This window comes from Apodemus sylvaticus, chromosome 21 (genome assembly GCF_947179515.1).
Source record: "Apodemus sylvaticus chromosome 21, mApoSyl1.1, whole genome shotgun sequence".
NCBI lineage: Eukaryota > Metazoa > Chordata > Mammalia > Rodentia > Muridae > Apodemus > Apodemus sylvaticus.
Window position 1 is genome coordinate 47571068 of NC_067492.1, and position 21648 is coordinate 47592715.

At 45.6% G+C, this 21648-nt stretch overlaps 1 protein-coding gene and 1 pseudogene across 2 annotated transcripts; both read right to left on the reverse strand.

The window, feature by feature from the left end:
* Positions 1 to 4502: 4502 nt before the first annotated feature.
* On the reverse strand, positions 4503 to 11993 carry Ucp1 (uncoupling protein 1). Of its 2 annotated transcripts, XM_052166745.1 has the most exons (6): positions 11868 to 11993; positions 10996 to 11194; positions 8317 to 8517; positions 8126 to 8227; positions 7106 to 7286; positions 4503 to 4680 (listed from the first exon to the last, which is right to left on the reverse strand). In XM_052166745.1, exons 1-6 carry the CDS (start codon positions 11991 to 11993, stop codon positions 4566 to 4568), a joined length of 924 nt encoding a protein of 307 aa, XP_052022705.1. In that variant the 3' UTR covers positions 4503 to 4565. The 2 variants fall into 2 exon arrangements, with proteins under 2 accessions (XP_052022705.1, XP_052022706.1); XM_052166746.1 differs by lacking the exon at positions 8317 to 8517 and having other exon boundaries at positions 11868 to 11982.
* A 7706-nt stretch (positions 11994 to 19699) lies between these two features.
* LOC127671590 (ferritin light chain 1-like) lies at positions 19700 to 20697 on the reverse strand (annotated as a pseudogene).
* Between the last annotated feature and the right edge of the window lie 951 nt (positions 20698 to 21648).

Here is a 21648-nt window from a genome sequence, read left to right on the forward strand (position 1 = left end):
ATAATAAAACACCAAATGCACTAAGCAAAGAAAGAATATTAAAAGCAGTAAAGGAAAAATGTCAAGTAACATATAAAGGCAGACCTATCAGAATTACACCAGACTTCTCACCAGAAACTATGAAAGCTAGAAGATCCTGGGCAGATGGCATACAGACCGTAAGAGAGAACATAAATGTCAGCCCAGATTACAATACCCAGCAAAACTTTCAATTGCCATATACAGAGAAAACAAGACATTCCATGACAAAAGCAAATTTACACACTATCTTTCCACAAATCCAGCTCTACAAAGGATAATGGATGGAAAATACCAACACAAGATGGGAAGCCACACTTTAGAAAAAGCAACAATCTTTCAACAAACCCAAAAGAAGATAACCACACAAACAGAATTTCACCGTTAACAAAGAAGATAACAGTAAGCAACAGTCACTTTTCCTTAACATCTCGTAACATCCATGGTCTCAATTCTCCAATAAAAAGACATAGACTAACAGACTGAATATGTAAACAGGACAAACATTTTGCTGCATACAAGAAACCAACCTCAGTGACAAAGGCAGTCACTACTTCAAAGTCAAAGGTTGTAAAACAATTTTCCAAGCAAATGTCCCAAGAAACAATCTGGAGTGCCCATTCTTTGGTTGACTTTCAACCAAAAGTTGTCAAGAAAGATAAGGAGGGACACTTCATAGTGATCAAAGGAGAAGTCTACCAAGATGAACTCTCAATTCTGAACATCTATGCTCCAAATGCAAGTGCACTCACATTCATTAAAGAAACTTTACTAAAGCTCAAAGCACACATTGCACCCCATACAATAATAATGGGAGACTTAAACACCCCATTCCCAGCAATGGACAAATCATTGCAACAAAAAATAAACAGAGATACAGTGAAACTAATTGAAGTTGTGGACCAAATGGATCTAACAGATATTTATAGAACATTCCATCCTAAAGCAAAAGAATATACCTTCTTCTCAGCACCTCATGGTACCTTCTCCAAAATTGACCCTATATTTGGTCATAAAACAGGCCTCAATAGATACAGAAATATTGAAATTATTCCATGCACTTTATCAGACCATCACAGCCTAAGGCTGATCTTAACTTCAAACAAAAACAATGGAAAACACACATACATGTGGACTTTGAACAATGCTCTTCTCAATGATAACTTGGTCAAGGAAGAAATAAAGACAGAAATTAAAGACTTTTAGAATTTAAATGAAAATGAGGACACATCATACCAAAACTCATGGGACACAATGAAAGCAGTGCTAAGAGGGAAACTGATAGCTCTAAGTGCCTCCAAAAAGAAACTGGAGAGAGCTTACATTAACAGCTTGACAGTGCACCTGAAAGCTCTAGAACAAAAAGAAGCAAATACACCCAAGAGGAGTAGATGGCAGGAAATAATCAAACTCAGGGCTGAAATCAACCAAACAGAAACAAAGAGAACTATACAAAGAATCAACAAAACCAGGAGCTGGTTCTTTGAGAAAATCAACGAGATAGATAAACCCTTAGCCAGACTAACCAGAGGGCACACAGGCACTACCCAAATTAATAAAATCAGAAATGAAGAGGGAGACATAACAGAAACTGTGGAAATTCAAAAAATCATCAGATCCTATTACAAGAGCTTATACTCAATAAATTTTGAAAATCTGAATGAAATGGACAACTTTCAGTGTTGTCCATTACCAGGTGTGAACGTTAAAACAGGATAAGATAAACAATCTAAATAGTTCTATAAGTCCCGAGGAAATAGAAGCAGTTGTTAATAGTTTCCTGTCAAAAAACAGTCCAGAACCAGATGGGTTTAGTGGGAAAATCGTCAAAGAAGAGCTAATTCCAATACTCTTCAAATTATTCCATGAAATAGAAACTCAATTAACACTACTCAACTTATTCTATGAAGCCACAATAACGCTAATACCTAAACCAAACAAAATCCAAACAAGGAAAGAGAACTTCAGACCAATCTCCCTTATGAACATTGATGCAAAAATACTCAACAAAATTCTGGCCAACTGAATCCAAGAATGCATCAAAATGATAATTCATCACGATCAAGTAGACTTCATCCCAGGGATGCAGGGATGATTCAATATACGGAAATCCATCAGTGTAATCCACTACATAAACAAACTCAAAGAAAAAAAAAATATGGTCATTTCTTTAGATGCTGAAAGGCTTTTGACAAAATTTAGCATCCCTTCATGATAAAAGTCTTGGAGAGATAGGGAGTTCAAGGCCCATACCTAAACACAGTGAAAGCAATATACTGCAAACCAGTAGCCACTATCAAATTAAATGGAGAGAAATTTGAAGCAATCCCACTAAAATCGGGGACCAGAAAAGGCTGCCCACTCTCTCCCTATCTATTCAATATAGTACTTGAAGTCCTAGCCAGAGTAATCAGACAGAAAAATGAGGTCAAAGGAATACAAATTGGAAAGGAAAAAGTCAAAATATCACTATTTGCAGATGATATGATAGTATACTTAAGTGACCCCAAAACTTCCACCAGAGAACTCCTAAAGCTGATAACTTCAGCAAAGTGGCTGGATATAAAATTAACTCAAACAAATCAGTAGCCTTCCTCTACTCAAAGGATAAACAAGCTGAGAAAGAAATTAGGGAAATGACAACCTTCACAATAGTCACAAATAATATTACACACCTTGGTCTGACTTAAACAAGCAAGTGAAAGATTGAAGAAGATCTCAGAAAATGGAAAGATCTCCCAGCCCTTTGTGCTGGTATCACTCTGGAAATCAGTTTGGCGATTCCTCAGAAAATTAGACATAGTATTACATGAGGACCCAGCTATACCACTCCTGGGCATATACCCAAAAGATGCTCCAACATGCAATCAGGACACATGCTCCACTATGTTCATAGCAGCCTTATTTATAATAGCCAGAAGCTGGAAAGAACCCAGATGTTCCTCAACAGAGCAATGGATACAGAAACTGTGGTATATATACACAATGGAGTACTATTCAGCTATTGAAAATAACGAATTCATGAAATTCTTAGGCAAATGGATGGAACTAGAAAGTGTCATCCTGAGTGAGGTAACCCAATCACAAAAGAACACACATGGTATGCACTCACTGATAAGCAGATGTTAGCCCAAAAGCTCAAAATAAACAAGTTATAATTCACAGACCACAGGAAACTCAAGAAGTAGGAAGACTGAAGTGGGGGTGCTTTGGTTCCTCTGAAAACGGGAACAAAGTACTCACAGGAGCAATTATGGAGACAAAGTGTGGAGAAGAGACTGAAGGAAAGGCCACCCAGAGACTGCCCTACTTGGGGATTCATCCTATAAACAGTCACCAAACCCCAACACTCTTACGGACAACAAGAAGTGTGTATCGAAAGGAGCCTGTTATGGTTGTCTCCGGAGGGGCTGTGCCAGAGCCTTACAGATACAGAGGCAGATGCTAGCAGCCAACCATTGGATTGGGCACTCCTCCAATAGAGGAGTTGGAGGGTGGACTGGAGGAGCTGAAAGGGTTTACAGCCCCATGGGAAGAACCACAAGGTCGGCCACCCAGACACCCAGGACTCCCAGGGAATTAACCATCAACCAAGGGGTACACATGTTTCCAGCCAAAAATGTGGCAGAGGAATGCCTTGTTGGGCATCAGTGGGAGGAGAGGTCCTTGGTCCTGTGAAGGCTCAATAGATGCCTCAGCAAAGGAAAATCAGGGGTGGGGGGAAATGGGAGTGGGTCGGGTGGAGGGACATAGACTTGGAGGCAGGGGATGGGAGGAGGGGTTGGTGGTTTTTGGGGAGGGGGGAACCAGGAAAGGTTTTAGCATATGAAATGTAAATGAAGAATATATTCAAGAAAAAGATGTGGGAAAGAGAGAGTTAAGATTCACCGGTGATACCATTAGTGACCAAATGAATAAGTTGTTATAGATGCCGTAAGATATGGACTCCGGACACCTGTATGAACTGAGTTAGTTTGTACTTTTGATTCCAAAGAACTTCCCATGCTATGAGGACAAATCTGTATTTAGCTGAGTCTCAACTCTTAAATCCAGGCATAGACTCCTCAAAAGGACAAACTTTAGATGGAATTAGCAATACTTTATTGAGTATATTAGCTGTGAGCTGTGCTTAATAAATAAAACACAATGGCGATGTTTTCTTTGATAGCTTTCTTTTTTAAGTGTTTATCGATGTAAAGTGTTTTGGACTTAATTTTTCCTTTCCACTAGTTTGATCTGTAATTAAAATTATTTATACCCAGTCATACACTCCCACCCTTCCCCAATGACCAGTTAAATCCAGTACCTTATATAGGTATTATTTTGCCAGGATATTACTGGATGCTGTGCTCTTCCATCCTTAAGAATAAAAATTATGTGTATGTATTAGTTTTCCCTTTAAAGAAAATTAAATGATGTTTCAAAACTCTGTACTGTAACGTAAATAAAGCGAGCAGAGCCGCTTGTTTGATTTCCTTGGTTGGTTTTATTCGTGGTCTCCCAGCATAGGAGCCCAGGGATGTCCAGCATCTCGTCCTCCAAGACGCTTATGTGGTGCAGTCCACTGTCTGCCTGGACTTCGTCAGCTCCTTTTTCAGCTGTTCGAAGCACACAAACATGATGACGTTCCAGGACCCGAGTCGCAGAAAAGAAGGCACAAACCTAGAGAAGTACAGGGCACCGTCCCGTTAGCTGTTTGCAAGTCATAAAGCGGTGGTGATGGGCAGCTACAGTAATCCTAACACACAAGGAAGGAAGATAAAAGAACCCGAGGAGACCGAGGACGTTTTCCTCTGCGGACAATCAGGTTTCCTCTAGGTGTCTCTGCTGCTTCAGAGCAAGAGCCCACTCCGCTCCCCCAAGCCCTACCTGCCTCCTGACCCCACAGAGCTCAAGCAAAGCGTTGCCAAGCAACACTTCCCTCCTTTGGAAACTTTTGTTTCACTTTATTCCTAAACAGGAAGTAGAAAACTCTTAAGAGAGGAAGCAGAGGGAAGAAGGAACGAGCTCAGCGAGCACGGACCACGTCCAGGCGGGGAAGCCAGTGTTGTCTTCCCCTTGGACAGCTCTCGAGAGACGCTCAGTCAGTTAGGGTTAGAGAATTCCACTAAACTCCACAGAATGGGTTTTATACCAACGACTGCTCCAGAAGACAAAGAAAACAGTGAAAGCTGCTCTGAATAGACTTTTTTACAGAACAGCTTTGTGTGTCCCCGTTTTCCCTGCATGCATGTCTGCACCGTGTGCACGCATGTCTGCACCGTGTGCACGCATGTCTGCACCGTGTGCACGCCTGGGGCACCGGAAGGCCCTGCGCTATCTGATCCTCTGGAACAGGAGTCGTATGGATGGCTGAAAGTCACCAAGTGAGTGCTGGGAACTGGGCCCATGTTGTCTGGAAGAACAGCTAGTGCCTTTAATCACTGAGCCTTCTCTGCAGCCCTGAATACATTTTTCTTTAAAAGAAGCCTCCCCTGCAAAAAAACAAAACAAAACAAAACAAAAAAACCAAAAAAAAAAAAAACCCCAAAAAACAACAACAACAACAACAAAAAACAAGGACACCAAACCAAACCAAAAACCCTTCCAATTTGCTTTGTTCTTATTGTTTGTTTTGTTTTAGTTTTAAGAGTGGGTCATGCTATATAGCTCAGGGTAGCCTCTGTAGCCCAGGCTAGCTTCAGACTACTAGCAATCAATGCTCTGGCCCTGTCTCCCTAGTGCTAGGACTATGCATGTGCCAACATAGTTCTCTTGATCCTGGTGTGTGTGTGTGTGTGTGTGTGTGTGTGTGTGTGTGTGTGTGTAGAGAGAGAGAGAGAGAGAGAGAGAAGATAGAAATAACATAAAACTTGATGTTTCAAACTTTTTTCAGTGTATAACTTCGTGGCATTAAGTGCATGTCCAGTGTCGTAAGCACCAGGCTACATGGCGTTTGGTCTCCTCAGACTCCTCATTCAATAAACACCAGCTCCCCACTGCCCCGTGAGAGGTTAGCCTTGGGGGTTCCTCAGCATGGCCATCTTTTTGGACAGGATCTCTCCTAAGATACGGTGCGCAAGTATTAGAGCAGCCTGGCTAGCCAGTGAGCACCAGGGAACCCCATTTTCCCGCCTCCCTAGCGCTAGCCTTGCAAGCATATCCCATCATGCTCAGCCGTTACATGGCTCTGGAACTGAACTCCAGTTCCTGTGTGCATGCGGCAAATGCTCTGCTGAGTGACCTGGTTTATTTTTTGAGACAGGGTCTTGCTATGTGGCTAGGGCTGGTCTTGAACTCATGGCAGTCCTTGTGTCCTAGCCTCCCATGTTCTGGGATTGCAAGTCTGTGCCACCACAGCATACTCAGCCTGTTTAATTTAGAACCATTCGTCAAGATTAACCCATATTATGAAATATTTTAAAATTTGAGAAACAACATTTGAAAATTAAATTTGCAAAATATCAAATTATTAAGTGGTTAATAATTTGTAAGTGGCATGTCCATTTTAAGTTAATTTCTTATAATGTATATTATTTGTAGTAATATATCATAAGAACAGAGAGAATTTTATATAATATGCATGATACATCCATATTTTAGCTTATAAATTGTGGGGTATGGCTTTGCAACTCAAAAGGTTACAAAGTATTACTATTTCATATTATTGTGATACTTGATGGATATATTTTTAAAAACTAGGTCATATTGTATTTTATTAGGAAAGTGGTTTCCAATATAATACACAGGCACTTTGTGGGAAAATATAATCTATTTCTCAATTAAAGTGAATGTAATCATTACTCAAAGAGCATTTTCTGTGTTACATTTTCTGTGGTTTTGCTTTAAGAGAAAATTTTAAATTAGGTTGAGAGCATATGACTCATTGCCTGGCATGTGCAAGGCCCTGGGTTCGATTCCCCTCAAGTGCTACCAAAAATAGCTTTTATTTTGTGGCATGATAGACATTTATGAAGAGGCAAAGATATGGTTGGAGGCCATTGCAGGGACCCGGCCTGGTAAATGCCAGTTATCTTGCTGAGACAGCGCCCCAGCACACACAGGCACCTTAAACAGAGCTTTACAGACCCAGACGGTCATATCCTACCCTTTGAAAAAGGCCGTCGGTCCTTCCTTGGTGTACATGGTCATCGCACAGCTGGGTACGCTTGGGTACTGTCCTGGCAAAGAGTTGATGAATCTTGTTTTTACCACATCCACCGGAGAGGCTAGGAGTGTGGTGCAGAACCCGGCAACAAGAGCTGACAGTAAATGGCAGGGGACGTCATCTGAAAGTGACCAACACCAGACGTTGAGCCGCATGTGGTTGTACTTACCTGTCAGATACTTGTAAACCTATTAGCAACAGGAAGCCAATATGACAGCTTATATGCATATTAACACATAAGAAGCAAGCATATGTGTGTGTACAGAAACATGGCTGACGGCACTTGCTGACGGCCGCAGATCCCTTTACAGATTTATTATTTTAGGCTAACACTGTTTGCTTGTGCTTTGGACCTGGTATAATGTGCAAACACCATCAGATTGGATTCAAGTTGTCAAAGGAAAATGTCTGTGTCTGTGAAAACAGTTCGGATGTGATTTAGATGAAATGAGTGATTAACTCTGCATGTAAACTGCTCTTGAGGGCGCCTCCTGATTCTGCAGTCCGAAGAGGAGAGTCGCAGTACACATTTGCTTCTTGGTATTAATGGAGAATATTGCTGCAATATTCTTTTGTACTTTTACAGCAAAGCTGAAACAAAACTTTTGTTCCAACACAACGTTTAAACTGTAGGTTGTTTTTGCTCTCTGACATTTGTTAGGTGTGGTGGGATACACTTTTAACCCAGCACATGGTGACTAGCCTGGCCTATATATTAAGTTCCATCCAGACCATAGGGCAATATTGTGACCTCCCCCTCACTCTTACACACACACACACACACACACACACACACAGAGAGAGAGAGAGAGAGAGAGAGAGAGAGAGAGAGAGAGAGAGAGACCCCTCTCAAAAGAGAAGTCTACTTGAATTAAGCAATTCAATACAGTGTGGTTTTAGAAACTCTAAACCAAGAAGTGGACAGGTGCAGACGTGTTTGTGGTATAAAATGGGAAGTACCTGCCAGTATGTGGTGGTTTACAAGGGCCCCCTTCATGAGGTCATATGTTACCAGCTCTGTACAATTGATGATGACGTTTCTCATTAGATTAGGGGTCGTCCCTACGGAAAAACAAGACGGTATTTAATAAACGAGTCCTGCTGGGCTTTGTGCCTGAAGTACTGTGGACGCTCCCTCGGCGGTCAGCTACCTTTCCACAGTGTTGACAAGCTTTCCGTGGTGGCTATAACTCTGTACGCATTGTAGGTCCCAGTGTAGCGGGGTTTGATCCCGTGCAGATGGCTCTGTGCTTGCATTCTGACCTTCACGACCTCTGTAGGCTGCCCAATGAACACTGCCACACCTCCAGTCATTAAGCCAGCTGCGATCTTGTTCCCCAACGAGGCAGGGGCTACCCAGGAAGAATAAAAAAGGGTTAAGAAAAGAAAAACCAAGAGCCTGCCCCCACCAAGGCATCCACATATATTTAAATTAAATTTTTTTTTGTGGCTAATTAAGTGGTGTGTGTGTGTGTGTGTGTGTGTGTGTGTGTGTGTGTGTGTGTGTGTGTGGTAGATGCACCAGAGGACAAACTCTGCCCATGATACTTCAGGAACATTAGTTTGCTTTTTTGAGATAGGAACTCTTGCTGATGGGCAGCTTGCCTAGCAGACCGAGCAGACTGGCCTGGCTGGCCACCATGCCCCCGTGTTATCGCCCCTGGATTTGGGGCGGTGGTGAGAGTTCTAGGACTCAGGTCCCTGTGGTTATGAGGCAGGGGCTTGACTGACTGAGCCATCTCTCTATCTCTAGTATGTTTACATTGTGTCCTTTCTTCTTCCCTGATGGTCCATCAGCTGCTGATCGGTTTTGGAAGCTGTGCCAACTCACAACAGACCACGGTACTAGAAAAAAACTTCAGTAGCCTAGGTTTTTATTTTTCTTCTCTAAGATGAAGACTTCCAAGGAAAAGGGAGGGGATGTCTATTTTAAACAGCAGATTGGTCATTTGTGAAATTTATCTTTGTCTTTTCCTGTGTTTAGCTGTCACTTTAATATTTCTTAACTGGGAGGAGGCACCTGGTCACCAGTGATGCTAGGTTTCCCCCATCGATGACAATGTTGATTACTGAATTTAGTGGTGCCCAGTGGGCAACTGCCTTAATGCAAAACATCAAACAATGTTCAAAAGGGACCAAAGAAAAGAAAGACAGAGAAGCCTTTATCTTAAAAAATTGGGGAAAAAAAAGTCTGTTGACGAAGACAGACATCATTTAATAAAACCTCAGTGACTCCTGAAACTCAATATTCCTTCTGCAGTGAGTACAGTTAAGGCTCAAGAGCGCCCACTCACTAAGGCCATTTTTCATCTTTCCACTCCTGCCTCCAGTTACGAGACAGGGAGAGCATCAACATCATGCTCACTGGGTGTGAGCTCAGACTGATAAAGCTCTCAGCACACAGAGAACACACCAAGCTGGTGGCAGCTTTCTTTCCCACCAAATTTAGTCAGTTGTGTGTTTTAAAGTATTCTGATTGGCATCCCGAGTCTTCTTCCCTGTATGCGATAGTGCGTACCACGATCATTTCTGACTTAAAATTTCATATAATATATACATATATACACACATATATATATTCTTTGAAGTATAAATGTGTGTATCACACACTTGCTTAACTTATTTTTTTCATGCTGATGATTGAACCCAAGGCCAAGTGTCCTACCACTAAGTTCTATTCCTAGCTATTTATTTACTTACTTGAGACAGAATCTTTCTAGGTGGCTCAGGCTGGCCTTGAACCCTTGATGTTCATGTTTTTATCTCCCTAGTTCTGAGGTTCCAGGCACATGCCACCACACCTGATGATCTGCTTAGCCTATTTACAGTGACCTCCCATCACTGTATGGGCAGAAGGCGAACTCCTTAGCATGAACTGCAAGGCCCTTTGTGACCAGTTCCTGCTTTTTCTGGACTCGCCTGTCCCTTCTCACCAATGTGTCCGCTCTCTGCCTGCCCTGCATGTCAGCTCCTCCTTCAGATTTTGTACACAGTCTTCACGTGGCTGGAAAGGACTTTCCTCGCCACTTTGCTACTGACCCTTGAAGTCTCCTACTGCTCTCTAAAGAGATACCAACTCCTCAAGAGTCTTGCATGATCATGCCTCTTCACTGCGCCCATTCTGTGGTGGCTTGCAACACAGCACATGCCATGGTTGTGAAGTCAGCTGAATTGGAGGCTCCCGTCTAGAGTGGTAACTCTCACTGGCCATCTGAGCACAGCTTCCCGCCCAGGACAGTTCAACAAAGCTTACTAGATCAATGGAAGAAGCAGGATGCAGAACAAGGAGCACTCACAGAACATATCTGATTATCTTGGCGCCTAATATAGCCAGTGATTGATGAAGGAATTTACAGAAAGTCACCCAGATGAGCCTCTCTAAGTGTATCTCCTCCTGCTGCCCTTTAACACCCAGGCCTGTGTTCTGCGTGCCTGAGCCTCTCTTAGACATTCACGCAGACCCCGGGAGCACGGCGGTCTCTTTTCGACTTTGTGCGAGCTCTCTGGGCTTCTCTGGGACTCTGCTGTTTGGGAAAGTCTGCATTGAGCATTGCTTTATAGCCCACACACACTCTCCATAAAGAAACAGAAGCTTTCCTCACTGGCCAGTTGCTGTTTCTGACAATTTGTTATGAAGGCCACTACACGTTGTGTTACTTTGGGTGAGTGGGGGCTCCTGGCATGGAACGCAGGGCCTAGCTCATGCTGGGCAAACATGCTAATTATTCAGTTTTTGACTAGTTTTTGTCTGGGGCACCGTTGCTCCCCCCCAACACACACACACACACACACACACACACACACACACACACACACACGACACTCCTTACTTTCTCTCCCTGAAGAGAAGTACTCTTGGACCGTATCATAGAGGCCAATCCTGAGGGAGGCGAAGCTGATTTGCCTCTGGATGCCTGCAGGCAGACCGCTGTACAGTTTCGGCAATCCTTCTGTTTTGGCCAGGGTGGTAATGGTCCCTAGGACGCCTTTATACCTAATGGTACTGGAAGTCTGGCCTTCCCCTTGGATCTGGAAATCAGAAAGGTGCAGGTCAGAGGGGTGTGGCTGTCCATAAAGAAAAGAGACTTCTACCTGGGAGGGGGGAGGCAGCGACTAAACAAGACTGGTTCGTGCCCTAGGCAAGGCTCTTTTTATAAATTTCCTTTCTCAACACCCTTTCCTGCATACCACTCCGTATTTGCTCTCTCCCTGTCTCTGTCTGTCTATCTTCTATCTATCTATCTATCTATCTATCTATCTATCTATCTATCTATCTATCATCTATCTATCTATCATCTATCCATCTCAGAGGTAGAGCTTGCTATGATGCAGGCTTTGGACACCTAAACATGGTACCCAAGTTTCCAGAGGCCCTAAAAACAGGATGGACAGTACCCCCAAAGAATCAAGGAAAAGTAAAAGTGCCAGGCTTGTAAACTCTGAGGGGTTTGTCTTAATTATTGGGACCCCACCTGCGCAGGACACCATTGCTTTATGAAGGATTTGGTAGAGGTCATTGTTAACCCATCACTCGAGGCTCTTCAGCCAATATGAGAAAAAGGTCCCATTTCCTTTCTGATAACACCCATCCCCAAGACAGAGCCACCCTGAGAAAGAGCGGTTGAAGCACAGCACGCATCACAGGGTCGCCCACAGCAGACGCTGTGCTTGGAGAAGCCTCATCAGTGCCACTGAACTCTACCTGAAGACGGACTTTGGCGGTGTCCAGCGGGAAGGTGATGATATCCGCCAGGCAGGCTGAAATGCCAGCTGAGAAGATCTTGACCCCCATAGTGGGTTGCACTTCGGAAGTTGGCGGGCTCACCATCCTGGCTTGGAGGGCAAAGAGGCGTGAGTGTGAGACCAAAAAGACTCAGCCCGGAAGACAACAGTGGCACTGTTGCCTGATGCGGTTACCGAACCCGCGACTTCAGACTTCTGGGCCAGCCCCCACTGGCTGGGTAGTGCCAGTGCAGAGGCGGCGCTGTGGAGTAGCGCAAAGGTGAGCTTCCCTTCCTCTCGCTCAGGCTGGGAGGACCCGTTAAGCCCAGAGTGCCCCGCACTTCTGCGCCCTAACGGGGAGATCTATATAACCCGATTGCTGGAGGAGGGGCTGGGGGAAGTGTCTGAGCCGGCCCAGGTCTCCCAAGACCTGCAAGTCGGACGCGGCAGGGGCGTGCCCTGGGTGTGCAAGCCTCCAAGCCGCGCGTCACTCCCAAAGTCCTGGCCAGCACCTCCGATTTGGCACCAGTTCCTGATGATGCCCGGAGGACACACAGAGGGGCTTCACCCCGCCTCCCCACAGCGGGGTGTCTTTTGTCGTTCTTCAGCTACGGAGCCTCGACCCGGGCGCAGAGCAGGGGCTGGCTCCCTTGAATTAGCGCGGTCTGGTCTCAGAGGTCTTGCTGAGAAGCCCAGCTGCTATCCTGTAGGATGAACCGTCCCAGTCTCGGGCCCCCTTCCCAGGCAACTACTCGGCTACCAGTTCTTCTCCTTTCAATTCTGAAAGGAGAATTTTTTACATTCCTTTTCAAATGTCACCTTCAGGTTCGGGTGCGTGGGGGGCGGGGGGAAGGGAAGGGGGGAGGAAATCCATGCAAAAACTGATAATGCTCTAAACTTCTTCAAGAAAGTGAGTACATTGTGCGGTCACTTTTAGTAGGGAGATATCAAATAAACGCATAGCCTTGCTAGCAAGCTTTGTGGATCTCTGCAGGGAATGCCAGCCCTTGGTCCTCTGAATGGTTCTTAGCAGGAGTCCGGGAAGGACAGAGGCGTGGCTGCAGATGCAACTAAGCCATCTGACCAGTTCATGGCCCCGAGAAAGCCCTTCAGCTTTGGTTTGTGATTGTGTCAAATACAGTTCCAGATTTGAAATTCTGTTACTACCCCTAGTGCCTATTGTAAGGTGGGTTTGTTGTTTGGGGGAAGTTTTTCTTACTTCTGTCTTTGTGCAAAGATTTGTATTTGAAAAACTTTTAAAAACACTAGTAAGAAACTGTGAGAAAGAGAGCGGGCTGGGTCCAGGATCACCTAGAGACTCTGGGGGAGCCACTGCATGTTACCTGCATCCTCCCTCAGTGTGCCACTCCCTCAGTGTGCTACTCCCTCAGTTCTGCTACTCCCTCAGTGTGCTACTCCCTCAGTTCTGCTACTCCTTCAGTGTGCTACTCCCTCAGGGTGCTACTCCCTCAGTGTGCTACTCCCTCAGTTCTGCTACTCCCTCAGTGTGCTACTTCCTCAGTTCTACTACTCAGTATGGTACCCCCGGAGAGTGAAGGGAGGTCAGACTCATCTCTTGGAGTGGGACATGTAAGAGGCTACGCCCCTGACACCACATTTAAAGGGGAAAGTGTGCACACTAGGTAAGAGCCTAGTCCCGAGGAGCTTCCACAATAACACACACATCCAGAGCTTGACCCAGAACAGCCGTGATGAGCAGACAGTCAGTGGTGTGTGAGAAGACAAAAATATGGAGGGAAGCAGAACTCCTTTTGTTGGCCTGGAGCTGAGAAGCTGGATGATGAGGAAGGAAAGAGGGAAGGGGCAACTTAGAAGCTGCTAAGACCTATGGACGAAAAATATAATCACAGCCCGGTGGTGGTGACGCACACTTTTAATCCCAGCACTCAGGAGGCAGAGGCAGAGGCAGAGGCAGAGGCAGAGGCAGAGGCAGAGGCAGAGGCAGAGGCAGAGGCAGAGGCAGAGGCAGAGGCAGAGGCAGAGGCAGAGGCAGAGGCAGAGGCAGAGGCAGAGGCAGAGGCAGAGGCAGAGGCAGAGGCAGAGGCAGAGGCATCTTTGTGAGTGTGAGGCCAGCCTGGTCTACAGAGTGAGTTCTAGGGCAGTCAGGGCTACTCAGAGAAACCCTGTCTTGAATAAACCCCAAAACAGCAGCAGCGGCAGCAGCGGCAGCAGCAGTGGCAGCAGTAGCAGCAGCGGCAGCAGCGGCAGCAGCAGTGGCAGCAGTAGCAGCAGTGGCAGCAGAGGCACTAGCAGCAGCAGCACCAGCAGCGGCGGCGGCAGCAGCAGCATGATAAAGGGCGGGCTGTGAGCATCCTTTCTGTGTGTGGGTCCATCCTGTGTGTTGTGCAGGGCTTGGTAGATTGTAATCCGTTCTCACATGAATGACACATCTAACCAGATAACAGCTTAAGAAAGGGTTACTATGGAACCAAAGGTTATTAGAAGATGACTCTTCATTTGAGGCGGTGGCCACAGTCTTGGCAATGTTGCCACTTGATTGTCACTAAGCAGTTGGCAGGTGACTTTTATACTCTTCATAAGATGAACAAAACCTTTTTGTTTTAGAATTATTAGGAAAAACTGGCATAGATGCTTTCAGTAAAAACTCCCATAGGAAACGTCACGCTACCTGCAGAGGATCAAAGCTGAGTGGCGTCGGAAGTGGTCAGTGTGGAGGTGAAGGAGGTGGGAACTTTCTGTGGGAATGAGCACAGCAGGACTGAGAAGGAGACAGGGGACAAACCATTGAGGACACACAGTTATGGTCTAAGAGGAATGGCACTTGGAGCCCCGGGCCACAGCGTAAGAAAAATCAAATGTCCTTGAGGATGTCATGCTCCAGAGGCACTGTGACAGCACTTCTGCTGTTCCTCACCAAGGTCCCGACCACCCTGAGCCCTCCAGATACTCAACTCGGTACACCAAGCCATCTCTGCAGATGTGAATAGGAAGAATTATCACCCAGAAACGGCTTTCCTGAACTCCTGACCCCATAACATGGCATATGGCAGAATGAAATCTTCACTCAGGGAGGCCCTGTGATGTCAGCCCAACACAGGGAGTGGTTCTAGATTCTGAAGAAAGGGTTGACCTTGCTGCCCCCGAAGCCTCTGGGAAGTGAAAGAAAGTTTGCCTCATAATGGAGAGAGCAGCAGGGGTGAGGCTGGTCTCCCCAGAGAGTCCGGTTTCTGTTCTTCTGGCAGGAAGAGTGGAAAGGTGAAGACTGGTTCAGTGTAGTCAAGGGTGACTGACCCTCTGTGACACTGCCAAGGAGTGGCAGCAAGGTTCACTTAGCCAGTGTCCGTGTTCTTCTCTTAAGACGTAGAACACCCGTCACGGGGCACCCGCTCGCCGTGTGCTCTCTCGGTGCTCACAGAATCACTGTGTGCATTCAAAACACAAAAGCGTCACAGTGCCTAGCTGCTCACAGGGGTCTGTAACCGCCTGTTCTAACTTATCTGTCTCCAGTAGGAAATGTCAGGGCATAGTTATACAGATAGATGTCCAAACGACAATGCTTTAAAAGAAGAAATAAAGACACCAATCACAGGAGAAGATACCGTTAACCACACTAATACAGAAATGTGCAACTTCTATCTTGTAACACCTTTCTCCACCAATTTTACGATTACTATAACACACATTTTAAACTTAACATGTTAAAGTATCAGCACTCTGTCAGTGATGGCATTATAAATTGGCATAATTATTTTGACGTGATTTCGCAGTGTGTGATGAGCTATGAAGATGTTTATGTCTTGAGATGCAGTCCTGGGTATAAATGCTTTGGGATTTATACCCTAAAGTTATTTATACCCAGACATGAGAAAGTCACCACAGCTTAACATTTAAAAGACAAGATTAATTCGAGCACTCACTTCATTTTGGGATCCAGACATACATCTCTATGATTGGCTGAGGTATTGTACGTTTTCTGGTGAGAGCTACAATACTGTTAGAAATTGATGTTGATGTTGGAAAGAAGACTGTCCTAGGGAGGAGAGAGGGCAGGGAGAGACTGGGTTGGGTTACTTGGTTTGGTCCATCCTGAAACAGAGAGCATCAAGCCCAGGGTGAGGGGAACACAATCCCACTTCTATCCCGGTGAAGGTGATCTGCAACAGCAGAACAAGATGCCCGTGACCACCGAAGCTACCTGAGATACTGACAAGCAGCTTTGAATGTCTTTCTTTCCTGAAGCTAAAATCCTTTACTTTGTGGAGTAGAGAGACAGCTCAGCAGTTAAGAACATTTCTTGCTCTTCCAGAGGACCAGAGTTCTGTTTCCAGCACCCCTGATGGGCAGCTCACAACTGCCTGTTGCTTCAGTTCTAGGGGATCTGAGGGCCTCTTCTGGACTCTGAGGGCACCTGCCTGCACTTGACATACACAAGCGCAGATATGGATGAAGTTTTAAAAAAATGATTTGCTTTTGCAATGCATATTCCTGCATCAGTGAGAATGTTTTTATGAACAAGCTGTTTGATGCTAAGTACCTGATGAGCAATATATATATAGTGTTATATATATATAAACTCATAAAGTGTGTCTGCTTTTAATGCATTTGACCAACCCTTACAGAACATTGCCCCAGTGCCAAATGCCATTTGAAGAGCTTTACAAACTTTAGCCCGGTTTCCACTGTACACCTCTTATTTACATACTGTTGTGTTATCCCCACTGAACAGGTGGGAAACTCGGGTGCACAGATGCAACCAAGTCTCTTGGGTCTCTCTGACCATAAGATTCAACAGTAAGATACATCAACTGTTTGCAGGATATGTTTGTGACATTGCGCTTTGCCATGATTTGAAGATGTATAACAATTATTAGGACTCCTAATATACCTTTAACTGAGTTTTATCGAATATGTATTTTTGTTTGATTTCTTTATATTTCTAAGAAATTTACAAAGGACACAAAGGCCACAAAAGGCACTTTTAAAAATTCTTAGTAAGTGGGGCTGGAGAGACAATGCGGTGGTTAGGAGCACGCACTGCTCTTGGAGAGGTTCTGGGTTTGGTTCTCAGTACCCATGTTGGTTAGCTCAAAACCATCTCTAATACCAGCCCCAGGGGATCCAACCCCTTCTTCTAGCCTCCAGGAGTACCCTCACACATGTGGTATAAACATACAAAGGCGTACATACTTATATATGACTAAAAACTTCTTCAGTAGCATTTGATGGAAAAGGCAGAGAAGGTGACATACACAATTTAGGAAAATGAGTCTCCTAGGGTTTGAGACCAATGAAGGGGAAAACAATCAATCAATCAGTCAGTCAATCAATCAAACAAACAAACAAATAAACAAACAACATCTAGAAGAAGACATTTCTGTCCCCAGATCCAGTGGGTGGGGGTAGATTTGTCCACAGAATTCAGGGACGGGATCAGGGCAGAGGAATGCCACTATAGGAGTGTTGATGACCATTAAGTATGATGGTGGTATGTTGGGCCTGAGCTGGAACAGAGCTGCTTGGGGCCATGTGTCTTCTATTGTTGTAGGTTTCACATTTCAGACAACCTGCTGTGATATGAATTAGAGCATGGCGGATTCTCAGAACTCTGGCGCATGTACATTTGAGCCGGCATTGTCTGTCTATGAGAACCTGGGCAATCTCCTCAATCTTTTTAAGCTTCTCTGTTTTTGTCAGTGAAATGGGACAGTAATCACAGCTGCAGCCACGTTAGGAGGACTCAGGTAAAGACCACTAGCAATGCTTTTAGCATAGTACAGACTGGGTGTACCTGGAAAGGGGAGAACAAATGGTTATTATAATTACATTTTCTATTGCTTTGTTTCTCTGTAGCTCTGGCTGTCCTGGAACTTGTTCTACAGACCAGGCTGGCCTCAAACTCAAGAGATCTCTCTGTCTCTGCCTCCTGAGAGCTGGGATTAAAGGTGTGTGCCACCACTACCCAACTTCAATTACATTTTTAACTAATAAATTTAATGAGCACTTAGTAGGCTATGGGACACGTCATCAACACTGAACTTAAGGTTTCAACGGACACACTCAATATCCCTCTCACTCTGGGGATCCTCTGGTCATGGTTGTGGCCACCTTTGGATTCAGATCTTAGGTACCAGAAGCCAACCCAGCTCCCAGAGAGCATTATTGAGAGCAACCAGGAGCAACTCTGAGGTGAGCTGGGGACACTCCAGCTAAGAGTCAGCCGTCAGCCTCCTTGTACTCCGTGGCTCCTGCTCAGATGAGGCCATGCTTGGCAGGTTAGAGGTCGCAGATCTGCTCCAGGGCTCTCTCCTTCCGTGGCCCCTCCTCTGTAGCTCCCAGACAACTGGAAGCTGTTGAGTGGTGCGTCCTGCCTGGTGGAAAGGACTTGGTAAAAGGTGAGGGTTGCACTCTGAGTGTGAACGTGACAGGCAGTGGGGGAAGGGGCAAAGAGGAGTTAAGGTGACACTGGGAATGTTCTTTGGGGCGTCTGTGTTTGTCGGCCTGTTTCCAGCCCTATTTGGCAGTCTGGGATGAACCAGAAACCTGCCTCTGTGATCAAATTCTGTGGGAGCTTGTGTGGCCAGTTAATGATACAGAGGACTCCACATATATAACTGAGTATGGATGGAGGTTCAGGGACTTGCCAGTAGCTAGTCTTCTGTGAGTACCAGGATCACCTAAGCTATGTCAGGAGTCTGCCGTGTAGGGTCCTACAACCAACACACACCTTCCCTGCAAGTCAGACACAGAAAGAGAAAGCAAGCTGGGGTCCAGCATTGGTCTCTCTCTGCTTCCTGACTGCTGATGCAGTGTGCCACACCTACCATGCTTATACACGTCCCCCTCTCCCTCTCTCTCCACTATTCACTTGCCTGGTAGAACTGGGCAAGTCTTTTACTCTGTTCTTTTACCAGTAGTAACAATAAACACCTGTCGGGTAGGGCTTGCAGCCTCACAGCAAATGGAAGCTATTGTTTTTGCTATAGGTAATCTATAGTTAACAAGGGCAGGGTGAAGCAACTTATTTCACTAGAACTGTGTATGGAAAACAAGTGCTAAGAGGTAGAAGAAACCAAGACAGAGAAGAATGACCAGTAACCAGAGGAGATTCCAATAGTGGGCCATTGAAGAACCAAAGTCTGGGACAACTCAGTTACGGAGGATTTAGGGGGTCATTGGCCCCTCAATTCTGCCTATGCTTTCTCCTAGATGTCTAGGTAGAGACCTGGCTATTTTCTATTCTGTTTGCTCTTGCTAAGTCAGGACTCTTTCCACTGGGAATGTCTGACCTTCATGAGTCCTGGCTCTCCGAGCTGTCCATCTCCTCTAGCTGCTTCTGAGTCTGCAGGGAGGATGGGCTGAGGGGAGGCTATGATAATCAGGCTCCAAATGGTGTGGTAACTGTGGCTAAGTTTACAAATCCTTTTGGGATTTCTCAAGCTTGCTAAAAAAGCAACTACCAATGATGACCTTGCAGAAAGGGTCAAAAATCTTTGTTTCCATAAAGATTGACCTGCTCTATTTTTTTTTTTTGAGAACTTCCTTCCCTAATGCTCTTCATCATGACCTCCATTGGAGCCCAGTGTTTCTGTTTGTTTCTGTTTGTGAGCCCTCTGCTTCTCCTCCATCAAGTTTCACATATCTGAACCACTGTTAGCCTCACAGCCAAGCCTCAGAGTGCTATGGCTTTGCCATGTAAGACTGTGCTGGCTTTTGAAAGCCCTTTGCATTTCTTACTGATTTTAGAACTAGTTTGCATGGCCACTGAAACAAAGCAACATAGAAGTCTAATCGAACTTAGATCAATTTAATTAGAACTTCTGTTTTGTTTTGTTTTGCTTTGGTTTTCTGTCTCAGAAAGCTTTATTTTTACTTGGTCCAAGACTTGAGAGAGGCTCCAGAGCGGTTCAAAGCTGCCTGGTGGCTTGAGGGGTTCCTTCAGGTGGGGGTCCTGAGGCTGACCGGTGCAGAGCAGGGAGGGAGTCCCTTGGAAGGCAGAGGCCTCCTAGTCGTGCTGGGGGGTGAGGCGCTCAACGCGATACCCACCCGGAGATGCCCTGGGCACACCGGTCTGCACTGGTTGTGGCCCGGCCACCCTGCGGATGTTGGTCAGGTGGTCGCCCATCTTCTTGATTAGCTTCATCTCCTCATCCAGGAAGTGGTTTTCCAAGAAATCAGAGATGAGGGTCTGTGTGGGCAGAACCCAGGGCGTGCAGATCCAAGATGGCCTGGTTCAGGCTCTTCTCCAGGGCCAAGGCGCCTTCCATGGTCTCATGGGTTTTACCCCATTCATCCTGAGATGGCTTCTGCACATCCTGGACGAGTGCATGGACCCCGAGATCATTCTGCAACTTGAAGAGACTCTCGGCGCCCTCACGCTTCTCCTTGGCCAATTCGTGGAAGAAGTGGCCCACGCCCTCCAGAGCCACGGCATCCGGATCAAAAAAAGAAGCCCAGAGAGAGAGAGAGAGGTAGGTGTAGGAGGCCCACGCGTGCAAGCTGACCAGGCTGCTCACCGCAGCCGGGCAGTGGTGGCACACGCCTTTAATCCCAGCGCTTGGGAGGCATAGGCAGGAGGATTTCTGAGTTCGAGGCCAGCCTGGCCTACAGAGTGAGTTCCGGGACAGCCAGGGCTGCACAGAGAAACCCTGTCCCAAAGAACTAAAATAAATAAATAAATAAATAAATAAAAAGTTAAAAAAAAAAAGAACTTTATCTAATTAAATCAAATTGGAAAGAAAGCAGACATCTTTCCAATACTGACTCTCACCATTAGGACTGTAATATGTCCTCTCGTTTACTTTAGCTTTTCCTCCCTTGCCTTTAATCATGTTTTAAAATGAATGGTGTAGACATTTGAGCTCATATTTTGCTGGGATTATTCCGAGGCTTATGATGTTTCTGAGGGTCTAACAACTGGCGTGATGACACTGTACATGCGTGTATGTAGATGCCATGTATGTGGAGGGGCTGAGTGCATGCTTAGATGTGTGTGAAAGGGCAAAGGACAAAGATGGGTGTCGTTTCTCAGACCCCATTCACCTGGTTTTAGGAGACAGGGCCTTTCAGTGCTCTGGAGTAGCTTATCAAGTAGCTGGCTGATTGGCGTTATTTTGTAAGTGTTATACATATTATGATGTAAGAGTCAATGATTATGTAGATTGTCACGTGCTTACTTATCAGACCTTGCACTTTTAGGAAGAAAATCATGTGTGTCCAGTGCATGTGTGTACATGTGTGCTCACGAGCGTGCAAGTGTGCACAGGGCTGGAGGATGTCCCTTGAGACACGGGGACTTGCTGAACCCAGCTTGCTGAAAGCTATTGAGACTCAGGTACCCTATTCTCTGCCCTGCACCCACCGGAAGCAGGAGGGTGACAGGAGTGTGTGTGTCCCTAACTTTTGTTCAGGACCCTGTGGTTACACGGGAAGTGTTCTTTCTCACTCAGCCATCTTCCAACTCCTTCCTGCATTCCCATGTCTGTCCTTAGAAATTATTATGCACTATCAATTATTACAACGCTACAATAGTTAAACTCTCCTCTCCACCTTAAACCCATATTATTTTGTGTAGGGAGCTGCTTGCTTCCTTAAAATGGCGCAGGTTTCTGCTTTCTGCCTTCCTGCTGGCGGGCTCCCCGTCGTAAACAACTCCTTATTTGGGTGGAGCCTGTTGAGTCTTGCGCCTTCCGCGTGGATACAGCCTATCAGCAATGCCTACGTGGCTAAGCCTGATTGGCTGGCTATTAGTATTTATGGGGTCAGAAGATGCTTGTACAGGG